Below are 15,900 nucleotides of genomic sequence, written 5' to 3' on the forward strand. Positions count from 1 at the left end.
TATCTTTAATTTTAATGCCATCTTTGTATTGCTTTAATATGCAAGACTGTATCTGTGTATAGAACTGTTTCAAGGACAATGATTTTATTTTGTGGTATTTTTAAAAAACATAGAAGTTTTTTTCAAGCCATGTCAAAATGTACATAAAGTATTTTTAATGTTTTTGTAGGAGCAGGATTATATCAACAGGTTCACCTCTAGATCGGTCCTTAGCCTTTTATGCTTGGGAAGGTTTTCTGCATAAAGAACTATTCTGTCAGAGAGTCTCCCTCACTCTTAAGTAAAACAGGCCAATAGTTAGAATCTTATAATAATTTATTTGTGGACATCCAAGTATGTATATCTCATTAGTGTGCTTTGTGGCTTTGTACATGGCAGTGTCCAACTTTATACCTCTTGTGCTAACTATTCTATAGTAAAGCTCTGAGGAAAAAAAAAGTAAACCTCTAGCTGATTTAATTTCAATATCTCATCTCCTAGCCATGTGTAGATATAGATAACCACAGCATAGACAATTACTGTCAGGTTCTTTGAAGTGGAGGCAATACACCCTTTTTAACCTAATTAAGAATGTAGGGAAAATGCAATATTTAGATCTTGCTGCAAGTATATGGGAATTTTGTGTCTGTTGTTTTACTGCCAACCTTTCTGTATCTAAGCCTGTTGCCATGACTTCCAGTCAAGCATCTTGTTCATTAATTCTCCCGTGCTCATGCTGTGAGGAGAGCTGGGCATCTTGTGAGTGTGTGTTGTAGGGCTTTTCTAGAATAAGGAAAAAGGAGGGAGATAATAGCACTGACTGACCTTTGTGAAACATGATGAAAGACTTAAATTGCTTCAAAGAAATGTATTTTTTCTTAAGTATTCAATGCCTTACATTTGTCATTATTTGTATATTTCTTATGAAATGATCAGTGATTGTACTTAAAATAACCCAAGCCAACACCTTGTCATGAATTTTTTAATATTTTTATTTTAATGTAGTATAAAATACAACCTGAAATAAAAAAAGAAAGATGTTACTCTTCTTTATGACTCGTACTCCTAAATCATCTGTAATTGAGGTCGTGAACACATTGAAAAATGACTAAAATTTTCAAAGCTGTCTTATGTGTTTGTGTTGACTTTTTTTTTTTTGTTGGTCTCCCAATGTTTTTATGCAGTAGGTGAATATACAGAAGACATTGCTGAATTTGCAAATAGCTGGGCTGTGCAAGCCTTGGGTGATTTAGCTTGTATCCCTACTGCCTCAGATTTTTCCAGTCCTTGCTCAGCCAATACAGAAGCCACTGAGGTAAATTAATGATATTTTAGGCATATACATAGATACATGCATATGTATACATGTATTTTCTTAATCTTCACTGCCTACTGATGGTACAAGAATCTAACAATATACACAATGTTGAAAAAGCCTTAAATGCATTGAGGCTTTGGCAAATATTCAGATCAGGGCTGTTGCTAGGGAGTGCCTGAAGTTCTTCATACGTTTAGCTTAAAAGTACAAAGGCTCAGCTTGGATGTGCCAAATGGCACCAGTCTGTTGGCAGAGCTCTTCATTACTGCACTAAACTCGGGTTCAGTTTCCAGTTGTCATCTTACACCTCATTATTTTAGTGATTGTGAAATACTGCAGAAATAGTTGTAGGTGAGCTACTGCATTGACACAAAATGCTTTTCTTTGTCATTTCACACTTTTTCATCCCAGGTGTTTTAGGACCAGCATGTGGTCAAGCAGGCCTAGGCACAGAGGACAAATTTTAGGAAGAATAATGAGAGAGATATAATAGTAAATTGAGACAGCACCATGCTCAAATTTTAATGGGGATACAAAGGACCTTAGACTAGGGAAACAAAGCTAAAGAGAATGATGCCTGTTCAGAAACTATTGGCTAACTTCCATTTACTGATTCTCCTTAATGCACAGGACATATTCTTCAAGTGCCAAATATTCCTACAGTTTCCTTTTCTCAGCTGTCATGAAAGTATAGATCCGTATTCTTATATTTCAAGCTGTATGAATGATCTTTGCAGGTAAGTACTGGAATTCTTGGGTATTTAATCTTGACACAGGAAGTGAATGCTCAGTCTTTTGTGTGGGACCAGAACGAAAGAACATTGAGGGAAGCTGGGAAGAACCAAGTTCAAAATGAAAGAGATGGGGTTTCTCAGGGGGTGATTTGTGTGGGAACAAAGGGCACAGAACTAGCTTGACAAGGGGTATTTTGATTGATAAGGGCTTACAGGGATTCAAGGAAACACTAGACAAGTAAGTGCAAGGTAAATTCATGGAGAATCTCTCATGACAAAAGATGAGTGCTAATCACAAAAAAACCATGAAACTTGTGTCTGGAGGCCCTGACACAAAACTACACGGAGATGATGCTAGAAAGAAATCTCAACAATACTGGAGGAGCTGGGCCATTTGTCAGACACAGCTGGTTTTTTATGAGTAAGCACTATAATTCAAATTAGTAGAATTTTTACAAAATGGCACCATTTACCTAAATTCAGAGCTGAAAAGGGATTCAACTCATTTGCTTTAGTGAGAGTCACACCCCCTCAGCTACTGGCATTGTGGGCAACCTGGTATTTTTCCCTTTATCTCTCCAGACTCCTGATTAGTTCTAGTCATTCAAGTTAAACTTGTACTCCAGTAATTGAAGAGATAATTGCGCAATGTACCACTTTGTTTTTAGAAAGGTTTTCAAATCAAGAAGTAATTGTCAGAAATAGGAGGATTTTTTCTGGAGTATATAATTCTCAGAGCGTCACCAGTTTAATCAAAAACACACAGAAAGGATCACAAGACTAAACATAAGGATCACTCAGTATGATCCATTACAATTTGTTAGTTCAATTTTTGATGAAAGTTTAATTTCCTGATTTATCATAGAGTTATGATGGAAGAATTTGTATTTGTAGCAAACAGTGGTGTCACTCAGAAAAGAGGTGAGTTGCTTCTGTATGGTCTCTGTGTAACTCAGGAATTTACTGTGATTTTTGAAGAACAATGAAAACCATTTTTTTCAAGTAGGATATTGAATCAGTGCTGTGGTGTTAAGGAGGGTTGGATTTTTTGTGAACAATCTGATGTGTGTCGATGTGAATTTTGTGAATGCTAAAAGCCTTGAAGTTTCTGTGTCTCAGAAATTCATTAATTTAGGCTTATTTTGTTTATAAAAGAGACCTCTCTTCTTGTGGCTTAGTGTCAGTTTATGAAGGTTTTTTGTGTGGCCATAGTATAAGCCAAGTATTCTTTCGTTTAAGACCCATTTAATTGGATTAGATAAGGAGAGTTGGAGAGACTCTGATCACTGTAACAAAGAGTATAGTGGTATTTGATAATAGATGTGTTGAAAGCAGAATACAAACACAATATAACATATTCTTAAGATGATTAATTTTGGAAGCATGATCCTGTGTGCTGAGAGGCAAACTCAGTTGATCTGTCATAAACATGCTTATAATAGAAATGTCATGTTTTGATTAGTTTATTTTGGCATTAAATCTTCCACAGCAAATGTGAGTTATTCAACTTTCATAGTAACAGAAGTTTGGTGGTATTTCACCATGTGTGACTTACATCTGAATAAAATTTGAACTTGCCTAAGCATTAATGAATATCTTTTTACTTGATTCTGGTAAAAATGTTCTCTATAGTTTCTTCTGTATAGACTAAGGCAGAAATCTTGTCTTTGCCCAAGGCTGTGCTGTAAATCTCTGAGGCTATCCATGGTATTCAGTGGATAATACTTCTGGCTCTGAGAACTTCAGCAGAAGGTCAGGAGTCCACTAATAAAATTCTTCTCATTTAAGTTCAAGGCAACTGGAGACTTGAAGTTCTCACTTGAACCAGAATGTCTTTTATCAGTGTAGGTCAGAGTTTCTACATCATGCAGGAGGGAGAGGCCTAAGATGGGAATCTTGAGACTCTTGAGTTGTCCATTGACTTCAAGAAAAGGTCCTGTTTCTCTTTCACTTAAAGCAGCTCTTTTTAAAAATAAGAGATTAATGGTTTTAGTAATTGTTGTGATATTAAAATGAAATAACTTTTTGTGAGATCAAATGATAAAACCACAATGGTGTATTCAGTATAGCTCATTCCTTTTAATGCTTTCCCTGTGTGCCTTTATGATTGAGTGGTGTCAACTATGCGTGAAATATCCTGTGCCATGCCACATGGCAGAAATTTTTAGATGGGATTTGTGCTCCTTGATTACTGTCTTATTTTATCATTTCAGAGTGGATGATGATGAAACATACTGCAGGGCAGTGACAGAGTACGCTCGAGCATGCTCCCACGCTGGGTCCCCGGTGCGGGACTGGAGGGATGACTTTCCTGCCTGTAGTAAGACTCTTTAATAAAGCACACTGTGTGACCTTTGAGATATCCCATGTATTCAGTTCAAATATTCCATCTTGATAACATTTTTTTCTTGTAGAACTCAAACCTGATACTCAAGCTGATCAGCCAGTTTCACTCTTGTTGGCAAGCAATTAATTCAGTGACTTGCTAGAGGAATATTTTACTTCTACTGTGCTATGATTTAGAACAAAATTCATGTTTCTGTGGATTTCTTGAAACATCATGTGCGCTGATCATGTTCTAGGGCAAAGAGCAAACATCTCTGGAGATCTGTTGCTGCTCTTTGTCCCAGAAGACCTTTCAGCCTCTACTGGCCCTGTAAAAGAATTAACATAGTTAATCCAACTCCTTCTTGTTATCGCTACCACCCATCGGTTGCAGCTCAGTCTCATGAACAAGGCTTAGAACTTGCTGAGATATGAACACATTTCCCTGTCACAAAAGGATAACTTATTTTGGAGACATGATATAAGGATTTGCTAAAGAAAGACTTAAATATTGACAAGAGCTTCACCATAGTTCATCAGTTAAGACTCCTCCAAAACATCCATTTTCCTTGATCTGATTACCTATCTATACCAGAAGAGCTGCCCAATGTTTATTTGACAGAAATGGGTTTTCTAGCATGGAAAGAGAAATTGCACTAATGTTCAATATACCATGTTTTTGTTTTTGTTTTTTTTTTAGCTGAGAAGTGTGAAGACACCTTTGTTCACCGTGACTGTATCAGTTGTTGTCCACCAACTTGCACATTTGAAAAAGACTGTCTTGGCAGCAATCTGCACTGTTTAGATGGCTGTTACTGTCCAGATGGTAAATATTGTCAATGTTATTTCAAAAAATACATGTAAAGCTAGTATCCAGCATCATAATGATGTCTAAATAGACTGTGGTTAAAGCCTGAAAATTATGCATATTGTAAACTCCGCCCTAGCTGTTGTTATTGTTGCAGTGATTCTGCCCTTTATTGTGTGATAAATATTTATCTAAGATACAAAGGTGTCTCAGCATGCAATATCAGTTAAAATCTGGAGCTGCTATTAGTGCTTCCTACAATAGGATATTGCACAGATTTAGCCTACTTTATTTGAATTATTCAAGTATCTATAGAAATTTTGCTTAAACAGAATGTGTCATGTTCTGTACAAGAAACCAAAGTTTCTGAGACCTGTGCTGGACAAAAATTATTGATTGTATTATGAACCGTCCTAGTTCTAGATGGACTAAAGATAATGAGATTTCAGAATATTTTCATTTTTGAGTCTGTACAGTTTTATATGCTTAAGGCAGACACATTTGAAAAAGCAACAATTCAGAGTGACAGTGAGCTGAGCTCTGAGCTCTCTGCACTCACGGGGCGACTGTTTTTGCTGGTCCTTGTTTAAGACTGATGACATCACCTTCTGGCAGATTGGAATGTTTGAGTCAGATGGGGGAAGAGCAGTGATTTGGGGTTCGTTAATTTGTTTTACATCTCATTTATTAATTTCTTTCCCAATAGGTCTCATTATGGAAAATGGAACTTGTATCTCTTTGTCAAATTGTCCTTGTATTTATCACGGAACTGCTTTCCCTGTAGGCTCAAAAATTGAACAAGAATGTAGCAACTGGTATGTGAAAGCTTGTGTGTTTAATCTCTCTAGGACTACTGTCCATAGTTATTTTAACATCATAGTCACACTTAAATTTTAAATAATAGTTACTGTCTATATTTTAAAGTCTGAGACCTGTGTATCATTGAAATATACAGACTATTCTATGTGAATTCAAGGCATATTAATTTTAACTCAAGGCTACTTCTTTTGCTACAAATCAGGACACTATTTCTCTATTTTGTGATTTTTCTTTTTAGTATTTGTGTTGGTGGCATTTGGAACTGCACTGATCATGATTGTCCAGGTATTTGTATTTCATTACTCTTTTCTCATTTCATAACAAAAGCGATAAACTTTTCTGAAGACAACAGAACCATATATGATCTAAGGCTTTTGGCCACCAATTTAGAAAGAAAGATTAAGCAGGTGGATATTGACAGTAGCTGTGAGCCAGCTGGAATGAAGCTGTTATTTGCCTGATCATACTGCCTTTTCCCACTTGCTTCCCCTACCTCAGGGTGCTACATCCACCTCTTGTTTTCTATTGCTTGCTTATGCTCAGTGTTATTTGCCACAGATGGTGTATTTTTACTGCCTGTGGAGTACCTAGGCCAGGTATAAGGATCTCCTCACTTATAGGTGCAACTTTATTGTAAGTAATAAGAAAACCATCATTCTGATGCTGTGGGCTGGATTTTCTCTCTTATAATAACAGTTCATGTTTGAATAATGATCTTTATCTTTAAAGATAGCATGTCTCTGTAACGTGTTACACAGAGGAACATGCAGCAGGCAGGTGGTGAAATTCCCTTGATAGTTCTGTACCTCAGACAAGATTATATAATGAAGTTTGTGAAAGAGAGATTTTTTTACAAATTAAGGAGCCCTCTTTGAATGAGGTAATAAGCTTAACAGTTGCTAAGCAAGGCTTGACAGTGTGGATCTGTAATGTAAAACAATTGCCATTGAGAACCACTCTCTATGTCTTGTGGGTGTTGTGTGTGCATGTGAGGGGTTCGTTATGACTACTTTGGTCTGGTCCTAGGGACTGAGTTGCTGTTAGTAGTGGGAGTAGGATAGATGTGCTCCCACAGAGAACCTTCTGCAGCCAAAATGGATCTAGTTCATGTGCTCTAATGCTACCCCATGGTGTGAATAAAAGTGCAGTAATTGTGGATGAGCTGGAGACTTGCTTCAGCAGTGCATTCCTGATTTGAACTGGAAAAAAACCCAAAATATGTGCCCTGACGACACCCTCATCCCCTTCATACCTGTGGTAACAAGCAGTTCCATAATAGAAGAATGGAGAAAGAGGCTCGTCCTCTTTCACACTGAAAATGGGAAAAAAATGATAACAAGATTCTAGAATACTTCTGAATTGTAACAGAAAATTCTTTTTTATTTTAGTCATAGGAATCTCACCTGGTTAGAACCAAAAGATGCTGAACATGGATGTGTTCTTTATGAGAGTATCTGTTGGAAATAGATGATTCTAGCATAATTTGTTTCTAAATGCCATTATTGTTAGATAGATTAAAGTTACCCTGGGTTATATACCGAGAAATCAGGATAAAGTTCCTTTTTACCTCTCTTATATAATTTACAGAATAATGATACATTCTTATGCAAGTGAACATTCTTTATACTTTTTCTCTCAAGCTGAGTGCTCCATCACAGGCAGCTCTCATTTCACGACATTTGATGGACGTCATTTTACCTTTCTTGGGATTTGCCAGTACATTTTAGTAAAAGGCACTGGAAAAAGCAAATTCACAATCACTTTACAAAAAGCACCTTGTGGACAGGTAAGCCACATTTTTTTGAAATGTTGATACAATCAGGTCCATATTTCAGGAAATCTGATTTCTGATTTTCATAACTACTTGGTTATGTTAAATAGAAAATATAAACTGAAACCATCTTACAGCTCTTTTTTGTAATTGTTTGTGTTGCTACATGTTATACTGCCCGTTGTGAAAGCTATTGCAACTTTAGAGGGATCAGTTCTAAAGAGTTACTCATTTATGCACATAAAAGTTGTATAAACACCTTTAGTTATGTTACCAACAGATGTCAGGCTTTGGAAAAGCTGCTGTTGGCAGCACTGTAGGTTTAATACATCACTGTTTTGTTTTTGGTTTTTTTGGTAACTTTAGATTTTTATTTGATTTGTTATAACCTATTTAATTTGCTGAAACAATGCCTTTTAGAAAACCATTTATTATACTAGGCACCATGCGTGCTTGTTTGAAAATATTTTGGAAGACATTCAATAACAGGCTTTAGGAATAAAGGTGCTTACAAAGAATACTTACCTGTGAGAGTGGATTTAATGATGTTGTTAGGCTCTCAGGAGAAGGGACTTTGAGACTGTGACTCACAGCTGACCATGTGCTGAGGACAGGGATGTCTGAACTCCTCAGAAGGGAGCAGTGCCCTACTCTGGGACTGTCTCTCATATCCTCCCTTCAAAAGCTTGATTATGAGCTGGTGCTTCTCTGACTTTCTTGTAAGCACCTCCTCCTGCATAGGTGTTGAGACAGCTGTTTCTGCATTTCAGGTGGCCTCAGGCATGAATTGGCTGGTTAGACAGCCACTGAGAAACAAGGTTGCTACTGGTAATAACCTTTTGTACAACTCTAGGCACCTTGAAAAGTTTCTGGATGAAAATAGAGAGCTCCCTGGGGAGCATAAGACGCTTAGTTTAAGCTAATTCTGTGTTGGCTTTTGTCCTGTATTTAGGTTCATAAATTCTGCCTAAATTGCACACTAAAATGATGTGTGTGGCATAGTTTATAGGTCACAATTTTTCAATAGTCAGATATTTATAATTTATTGTAATATAATGCAGGAGAATTTATGTCCTTTTGTCTGTAATCAGAGATCCTGACTACATTTCATGTGTGTCAAAGTTTCTTTTTCCTGCATTGCTGCATTTGTGCTCTGGTTGCAGCAGCTTGATTTAGATAGGGCCAGACTCTTGCTCTCCCAATGGTTAACACATCAGTGAGCAGTACCCAAGGTGGCCATTCAAATGTGGAATTTTGAATCCAGTATCAGTACCTGGGGACCTCTGTCCTCTTACCATAAGACTGCCATAATAGCTAAAGTGCATTATCTTAGGATATGGAGACTATGCATAAGCAATGTTTTATTATATTGTACATACAATTTTGAGGGCTTTAATGCTTTGAGCAATAGTTTACAACTGATTTACCTGATGACAGTTCTGATATTTCCTTTCTGTATGCTTTTCCCCTCCCTGCTTGTTCGATTCTGTTTTCCATGGTAATTTTAATGTTATTACCTGTTTCTGATGGTGAAACTTGTTTCCACTTAGAACTTTGACCACGCCTGCATTGAGTCTATAACACTAGTTCTTGAAGATGATGTGAGGAAACAAGTAACTCTCACAAGATATGGTCAAATCCAAACTGTCCCTAACCAAGTTTTTAACCTCAATGGTAAGAAGTGCATGGAGAAAAGTATTACCAGAGTTCATATTCTATCTCTTATACGCTTCAAAACTTTTTAATAATATCAGTCCATGAAAAAGCAATTTCTTTAAACATAAGTTATGAAAGCATACGATCACTTCTTAGAACGTAAGTAATAATTACAGATATTTACTTTTATCATCTGTGAAACAGTTCTTCATTATGCCCTCATTTATTTGCATTTCTTATCTTACAGAGTACCTAGAAATTCCACTCATTTTGTTTGTGTATAGGGGGAGAGAGGAAAGAGAAAGAAAGGAAGTGAAGAGACCTTGATGCTGAGGTCTAGATTGTTTAAAGCTTTTTAGACTAAATAGAATGGATTAGAATCCATGTGCTCCATGGGATCTATATTGATTTCACTGCTGACTTACATTGTGATTTCAGACAGATTACTTCATGTGCTTGGAAAGGATAATAAAATAAACCAGCTTTAAAAGCATGTTATAAAATTAAGCACCAAAGATAGAAATTATATTGCTAAATTTAAAATTTAAATTTGAAATTTACAGTGATTAGTTACTGGAATTTTAGTCTCTTTGTAAGAGAGTACAGTAAGAGTAAAATTCTTACCCAGCCTTCAGCAAAACAGAGTTTAGGGAGTTCTGTGTTGGTGATTGCAATTATGTCTTTTCTTCATTGAATTTGTCCAGTCACAGTACTACTTTTGGCATTCACAGCTTCCTATGGCAATGAGTTTCATAGCTCAGTTATGCTCTGTGTTGACAGTTCTGCTTCATAATTTGATTAGCAACTTCATTTTATTTCTTTTGAGCTAGTCCCTTTTCACTTGTCTCTTTCCAGTCTGCAACAAATATAATCTATGAAAATATTTTGGTGTCACATTCTTGATAATTGTGTGTATCTAGTAAGTCTGATCCCCATAGGACATCTTTAAGGATTCTATCTTCCTCTCTTGATTTATGCACCTGAGTCTGTGTGTGCATGTGTAGAGGCTGCTTATGAAGGTAGATCTACTTTAGGCCTTCAGCTGCAAGCCCAACAATGTGTAGCAAATGAATTCTGTGACTGTGAAATTTCCATTTCCTCACATAATGGATTTGCTGGGAAGGAAAGCTGGGAATTTGATAGGGGCTCAGTTCACATACAGTCCAAGGAAGGAGCTGTACTGATGTCATATCAATAGTGGTAAGAGAGAACCTTCTATCAAAAGATTCAATACACTTTACAGACTTCTGTTACTTACTCTTATAATATCATTGGAGACTAAGAAACAAGGGGTTCCTTGTCTTGCCTTCTCATTGCCAGAGGCTTGCAGTTGCATTACTTTCTTCTAAAATTAAAAAAAACCAAACAACAGAGATGCAAGCATGGTTTCTAGATAACTCACAGGTACAGAAAGGTGTGAGATTTTTTTACTGTCGACGGTTGCTGGAATTCCTGATTTCTGTTGTTACTGGAAATAAGCTCAGATGGACAATGGATGAGGATATTTGGCTGATGGTAAAGTTGTGCATAGTTTTCATTTTATTTCTGCATTTTCAAATTTTTTTTTGTTTAATGGGTAAACCAGTACAACCTGGAAGTTGGATTTCAGTGACTTTGTTTTTATTCTTCTTTTGCTGTGTTCAGGGGCTATTGAAATTCAAAATATATCTTCTTTCTTTGTTCAACTGAAAACTAATTTTGGTTTGAAGATACTGTTTGCTAAAGATGGAGAGAGGATTTACGTTCAAGTTGATGTCAGATGGAAGAGAAGAACATTAGGACTATGTGGAACGTACAATGGAAATTTAAGAGATGATTTTCTGTAAGTTTCATAATGTACGTTTATATAACGTTTAATAACAAGTGAAAAGTTTTGTTAAACATAATCATCTGATTATTTAATTTCATTAACGTGCTCAAACTTTATTGAACTAACCAATATAAAACGTCTTAATTAAAATGGTGATCACTTTTAGAAATATGAAAGTAAAAAATTTAGGCATTCTTGGTTGTTTTGCTAAGTAATTATAGAAAGCTACTATATTATTTGTGGAAGTTACTGGATGATGATATTATTTGAATGAACTTTTCCCTTTCTTGTTGCTCCCTTATCTTCAGAGCAAATATATAAGCACTGAGAAAAAGAATGGGTGATAATACTTTTATCATCCTCACATGGTTGACACTTACTACTGCTTGATTTTCCTCCCCACATCAAGTTTTAATGTAAAAAAATGGAATTCTAATCCACAGGAATATTTTAATTAGAAGGGCACACTTTCATTATTTTTAACCTTATTTCCTCCAGATTTCCTCAAGCTATAATGTCACAAAACTTGTCTGCACAGCAGACTTGGAGTGTAGGAACATTTTCACATGAATAAAATATCGAGGAAAAAGTTTCACATGCCCTCTCTTTTTTTATAACTCGGAGATGGAAATTCTTTTGGCACGCTGACTGTTCAATGTAACTATACATCTAAGCCTTTTTAATGAACTTGCATCCTCACCCATGTAGACCTTAAGGTCAGCAGGATGCTTACAATGTTGATATTTTCCTTTTCAGATCTCCAGCAGGGATGATAGAAGGAACCCCACAACTTCATGCCAATGCATGGAAAGTTTCCTCAGCTTGCTCCATGCCTGTCAATATTCCTGTGGTCGATCCCTGCAATGTGAATCAGCAAAATGGTATGTTTTCATATAGGAGTCTGGACTTAGCTGTATATTATTATTATGGGACAATTTTTCTTTTCTTTGTGGAAAAATTGCACATACATGCATTTCAGCTTCAGGTTTAGATGTGCATCTCCTCTCCTCTCCTCTCCTCTCCTCTCCTCTCCTCTCCTCTCCTCTCCTCTCCTCTCCTCTCCTCTCCTCTCCTCTCCTCTCCTCTCCTCTCCTCTCCTCTCCTCTCCTCTCCTCTCCTCTCCTCTCCTCTCCTCTCCTCTCCTCTCCTCTCCTCTCCTCTCCTCTCCTCTCCTCTCCTCTCCTCTCCTCTCCTCTCCTCTCCTCTCCTCTCCTCTCCTCTCCTCTCCTCTCCTCTCCTCTCCTCTCCTCTCCTCTCCTCTCCTCTCCTCTCCTCTCCTCTCCTCTCCTCTCCTCTCCTCTCCTCTCCCCTTTCTTTGGCAAAGACCATTTTTCCATACATTTAGCATGTAAAATGAAGTAAGTAGTTGATAAATAAAAGCTACTTGGTCATTAAGTGCTGGATGTACTGGCTATGAGTACTAAATTCTGCTGTCTACAGAATTTTAGCAATTTATGGTTCTGTAAATTATGCCAGTTGACAGGAAAGATGTGATGCATGTTTGTAGATTGTTAAAGAAATTGCAGGAGACAGTGTTGAGATCAAAAGTCCCGTCTCTGGCTTCTCCATGCTTTTTGCATTAAAAATTTCTTTATCCTCCATCTACGTTCTCTGACAAAAACTCATGCAGACAATCTGAGAGTCTTGAATTTGTTCAAATTCCTGAGTGAAGATTTAGTTTTGGCTGGTTGGCATGCCTATGGTTTGTGTTGAACTCCACTGTCTCCTTTTTGCATTGCTCTTTAAAATTAATGAAGACAATGGGTATATTGTAGTTGCCAATTCTGACAGAATGTAATCTAATATTTTTAATATTCCAGACATCAGAGTTCACTAAGGATGTGGGATTTATCCATATTTAAAGACTGTTGAAGCAAGCCTAGAATAACAGTAAATCTCTAACAATGTGGGGCATTCTAGGAGTTTTTATGCCTTCCTTGTATGTCTTTAGAAGACAGCCAAATCTCTCAGTCAGATCAGCTCAGAGCCTTCATGCCTCACTCTCAGTTGTTTGCTAGCTCAGTGAAGGTGAAGTTTGACATAAATGTGAGCTTCTTAGAACAGGAGGATGAACTGAATGAATTTCTGAAGGTCCTTTCCATCCCAAATTTTCCTATTATCCTCTAATAATCATTTTGAAAAAGCAGTGGAGAAGTGATACACACCATGCTACAAGCACAGGCATCTTTTCCAGGTCTGAGATGATATTGACCTGGTTAAATTAAAAAAAATTAAATGATTGTTTGTTTGGTTACTTATTTTGTCAGGTTAACTTTCAACTGAGCCAAGTACAGTCCTTGAACTTAGTCTACTAGAGAGTCCATAAAATGTGAAATTCTTCTGTCAATGTGTGTATGTGGAAACGAACATGGAAGTTGAAGGGGAGGTGCATTCTTTTAGCAGCAAAAGTGGCTTAAATACAATCCACATCACATAGTGGCCAGAGGGTCAGAGGAGGGTTTGTTGCTGCTGGAAGGTGTATAGCCAGCTTGGGATTTGCATGCCCTTACTTCCAGAGACTACATGCCAGGAAGTACATGGCCATTGTTGATGTAAAAGCTAAATGAATGTCAAGTAGGAAAACCATATTCCAAGCTTTGAGGGAACTCTTTTAACTATTTTTTGAAATATATTATTTTGGAATTTAAATTTCCTGTGCTATAAGAGGAATGCAGAACTGTTTTAGTACAGGTTTTTTTATCTTAAGTGGAGTTTGCCGTTGAGGGATTTGCTCGTAATATCAATTTTTAACCATAGAATTTTCAGAAAGACATTGTATGCAAGTGTTTATTGCACAGCTGGATATGTTTGGTTTTAATATTCCATGCTATTCATTTGACTAACTGTTGCATTAAAATGGATCTGGCTAAAGCAATGTCACCTTCTCTTAGCTGGGTATGCATCTCACTGTGATATCATCAACCAAGAGGTTTTTGCTCCCTGCCATGCCTACATCAGTCCAGGGCTGTACTACCAGCTCTGCCGCTTTGACGCGTGCAAATGTGGAAGCAGCTGCTTGTGCAACGCTTTGGCACACTATGCTTATGTCTGTGGCAAGCACGGCGTCACCATTGACTTCAGATCTCATCTTTCTTACTGTGGTGAGTAACATTTCCCTAATGGAATATTTTTTGGAATTCACAAATTTCATTCACTCCACAAAATACGGGAGTTGGCTTCTTTTTCCTGGAAACTGGAATTGCGCCATGGTGTAATGATGTGCTGGGGGAGAATGACAACAGCTTTTACATTAGGCATCTGAGCTGGGGCCCCTGAGCTACCTTTCAGGGAGGGTCTGCCCTTTCCATTGGTGACAGAGAGAAGTGGAATTCTTATATTGAAGCCCTGAGTCATATGGAAGCCCATAGCCCATACTTTATTAGGATAAAGTAGCCAGGGAGTGGCCGGAGTGGAGCCATTCCCTAAGGGAAGGCAAGCTGGGCTGGCAGGGGCTCCCTAGGGTGGGCAGAGCAAGGTGGGCAGTGATTGGACAAGTAGAATACAGTAATGATTTAAAACGAAGAATTTCACAGAATCTTAGAGTATCATGAGTTGGAAGGGACCCACAAGGGTTATTGAAGTCCAACTCCAGTATTTCTGTTTCTAAGCCATATAGTAATGCCTCAGCCTTAGCTGGACCACTCCTCCTCTTTTAGAAGCCTGAATTACTAGATACACGCCCAATTTAACATGTAGAAAGAATAGAAAACTACTGTTTACAAAACGGATGATTTCTGTCAAATAATTATTTTAACAAAAACCTACCTTAATCTAAATATTTCTAATTTAAGAAATTGATAAAACAGCATGTTTTTCTCATGCATTTTAACTAAACCCAGTGCAAAAAGAGACGACTTTGCTTCGATTTTTTTGAACTTCCATGATACACTGCTTTGTTTCCTATTTTTCACATTTTAAGAGTATGCTGTTCTCTCTTCTTTCTCCCTCTCTTTCCTCCAGCTGTGATGTGTCACAGTGGTATGCTTTATCATCAGTGCTCTTCTTTTTGTAAACATTCCTGTGCTTCACTTTCTATGGCAAATATCTGTGCTGATGACTGTGCAGAAGGATGTAATTGTCCTGATGGGAAGTATTTTGAAGAGTCAGTCAACTTTTGTGTATCAATGTAAGTAATAAAAAAATAGAATATATGTATGGGTACATTGTCCTCTTTCCAGCAAGATTTAAAGTAGTTTTTCTGCTGTTTCCCTCAAGATGTAGAATGCCTAGAGAAGGTAACAAACAATATGTGAAGATTTAATATTCTGCCTTACTAATCAGTAGTGAAGCCTCATCTGTTACTGTGCGTACATACATCTGCTTCACTTCAGAGCAGATGTGTTAAACTGCTTTAGAGAAGGGTAGTGAAACTTTTTAAATTCATGGGATAACATTTTCATGTGAATCCTTTGTTTTTAGCAGTTGGAAAAAAAGTGAGAAGGAATCTGTAAAGCAACAATCCATAAAGTAAGGGATAGTATGGGAAGAATGGCTAGAAGCGTCTTTTTTCTGTCTCACAAGGCAAACATCTTCAGTTAAATGGGAGGAAATGGTCAATGAGAGGAAATAGATTTTGTATGTTGCATACCCAAAATTTTACAGCTTACCACCATGGGTAGTTTTTGAAAAGATCAGTAAAGTTCGTACTGTAGAGATAAAGACTGTTTTAAACTATTCAAG

General features: G+C 37.2%; 1 protein-coding gene across 1 annotated transcript in view; it reads left to right on the top strand.

The window, feature by feature from the left end:
- OTOGL (otogelin like) overlaps window positions 1-15,900 on the top strand; it is an 89,628-nt gene that overhangs the window by 12,611 nt on the left and 61,117 nt on the right. The window contains exons 9-20 of the mRNA XM_088166058.1: window positions 1,167-1,294; window positions 1,928-2,034; window positions 4,245-4,351; window positions 5,057-5,182; window positions 5,871-5,979; window positions 6,222-6,268; window positions 7,624-7,769; window positions 9,305-9,428; window positions 11,055-11,232; window positions 11,977-12,101; window positions 14,112-14,321; window positions 15,181-15,346. Coding sequence (XP_088022184.1) covers window positions 1,167-1,294; window positions 1,928-2,034; window positions 4,245-4,351; window positions 5,057-5,182; window positions 5,871-5,979; window positions 6,222-6,268; window positions 7,624-7,769; window positions 9,305-9,428; window positions 11,055-11,232; window positions 11,977-12,101; window positions 14,112-14,321; window positions 15,181-15,346 — 1,573 coding nt within the window. The remainder of the gene's footprint in view (window positions 1-1,166; window positions 1,295-1,927; window positions 2,035-4,244; window positions 4,352-5,056; window positions 5,183-5,870; window positions 5,980-6,221; window positions 6,269-7,623; window positions 7,770-9,304; window positions 9,429-11,054; window positions 11,233-11,976; window positions 12,102-14,111; window positions 14,322-15,180; window positions 15,347-15,900) is intronic.

The sequence above is a fragment of the Sturnus vulgaris genome, chromosome 5 (assembly GCF_052056855.1).
Source record: "Sturnus vulgaris isolate bStuVul1 chromosome 5, bStuVul1.hap1, whole genome shotgun sequence".
NCBI lineage: Eukaryota > Metazoa > Chordata > Aves > Passeriformes > Sturnidae > Sturnus > Sturnus vulgaris.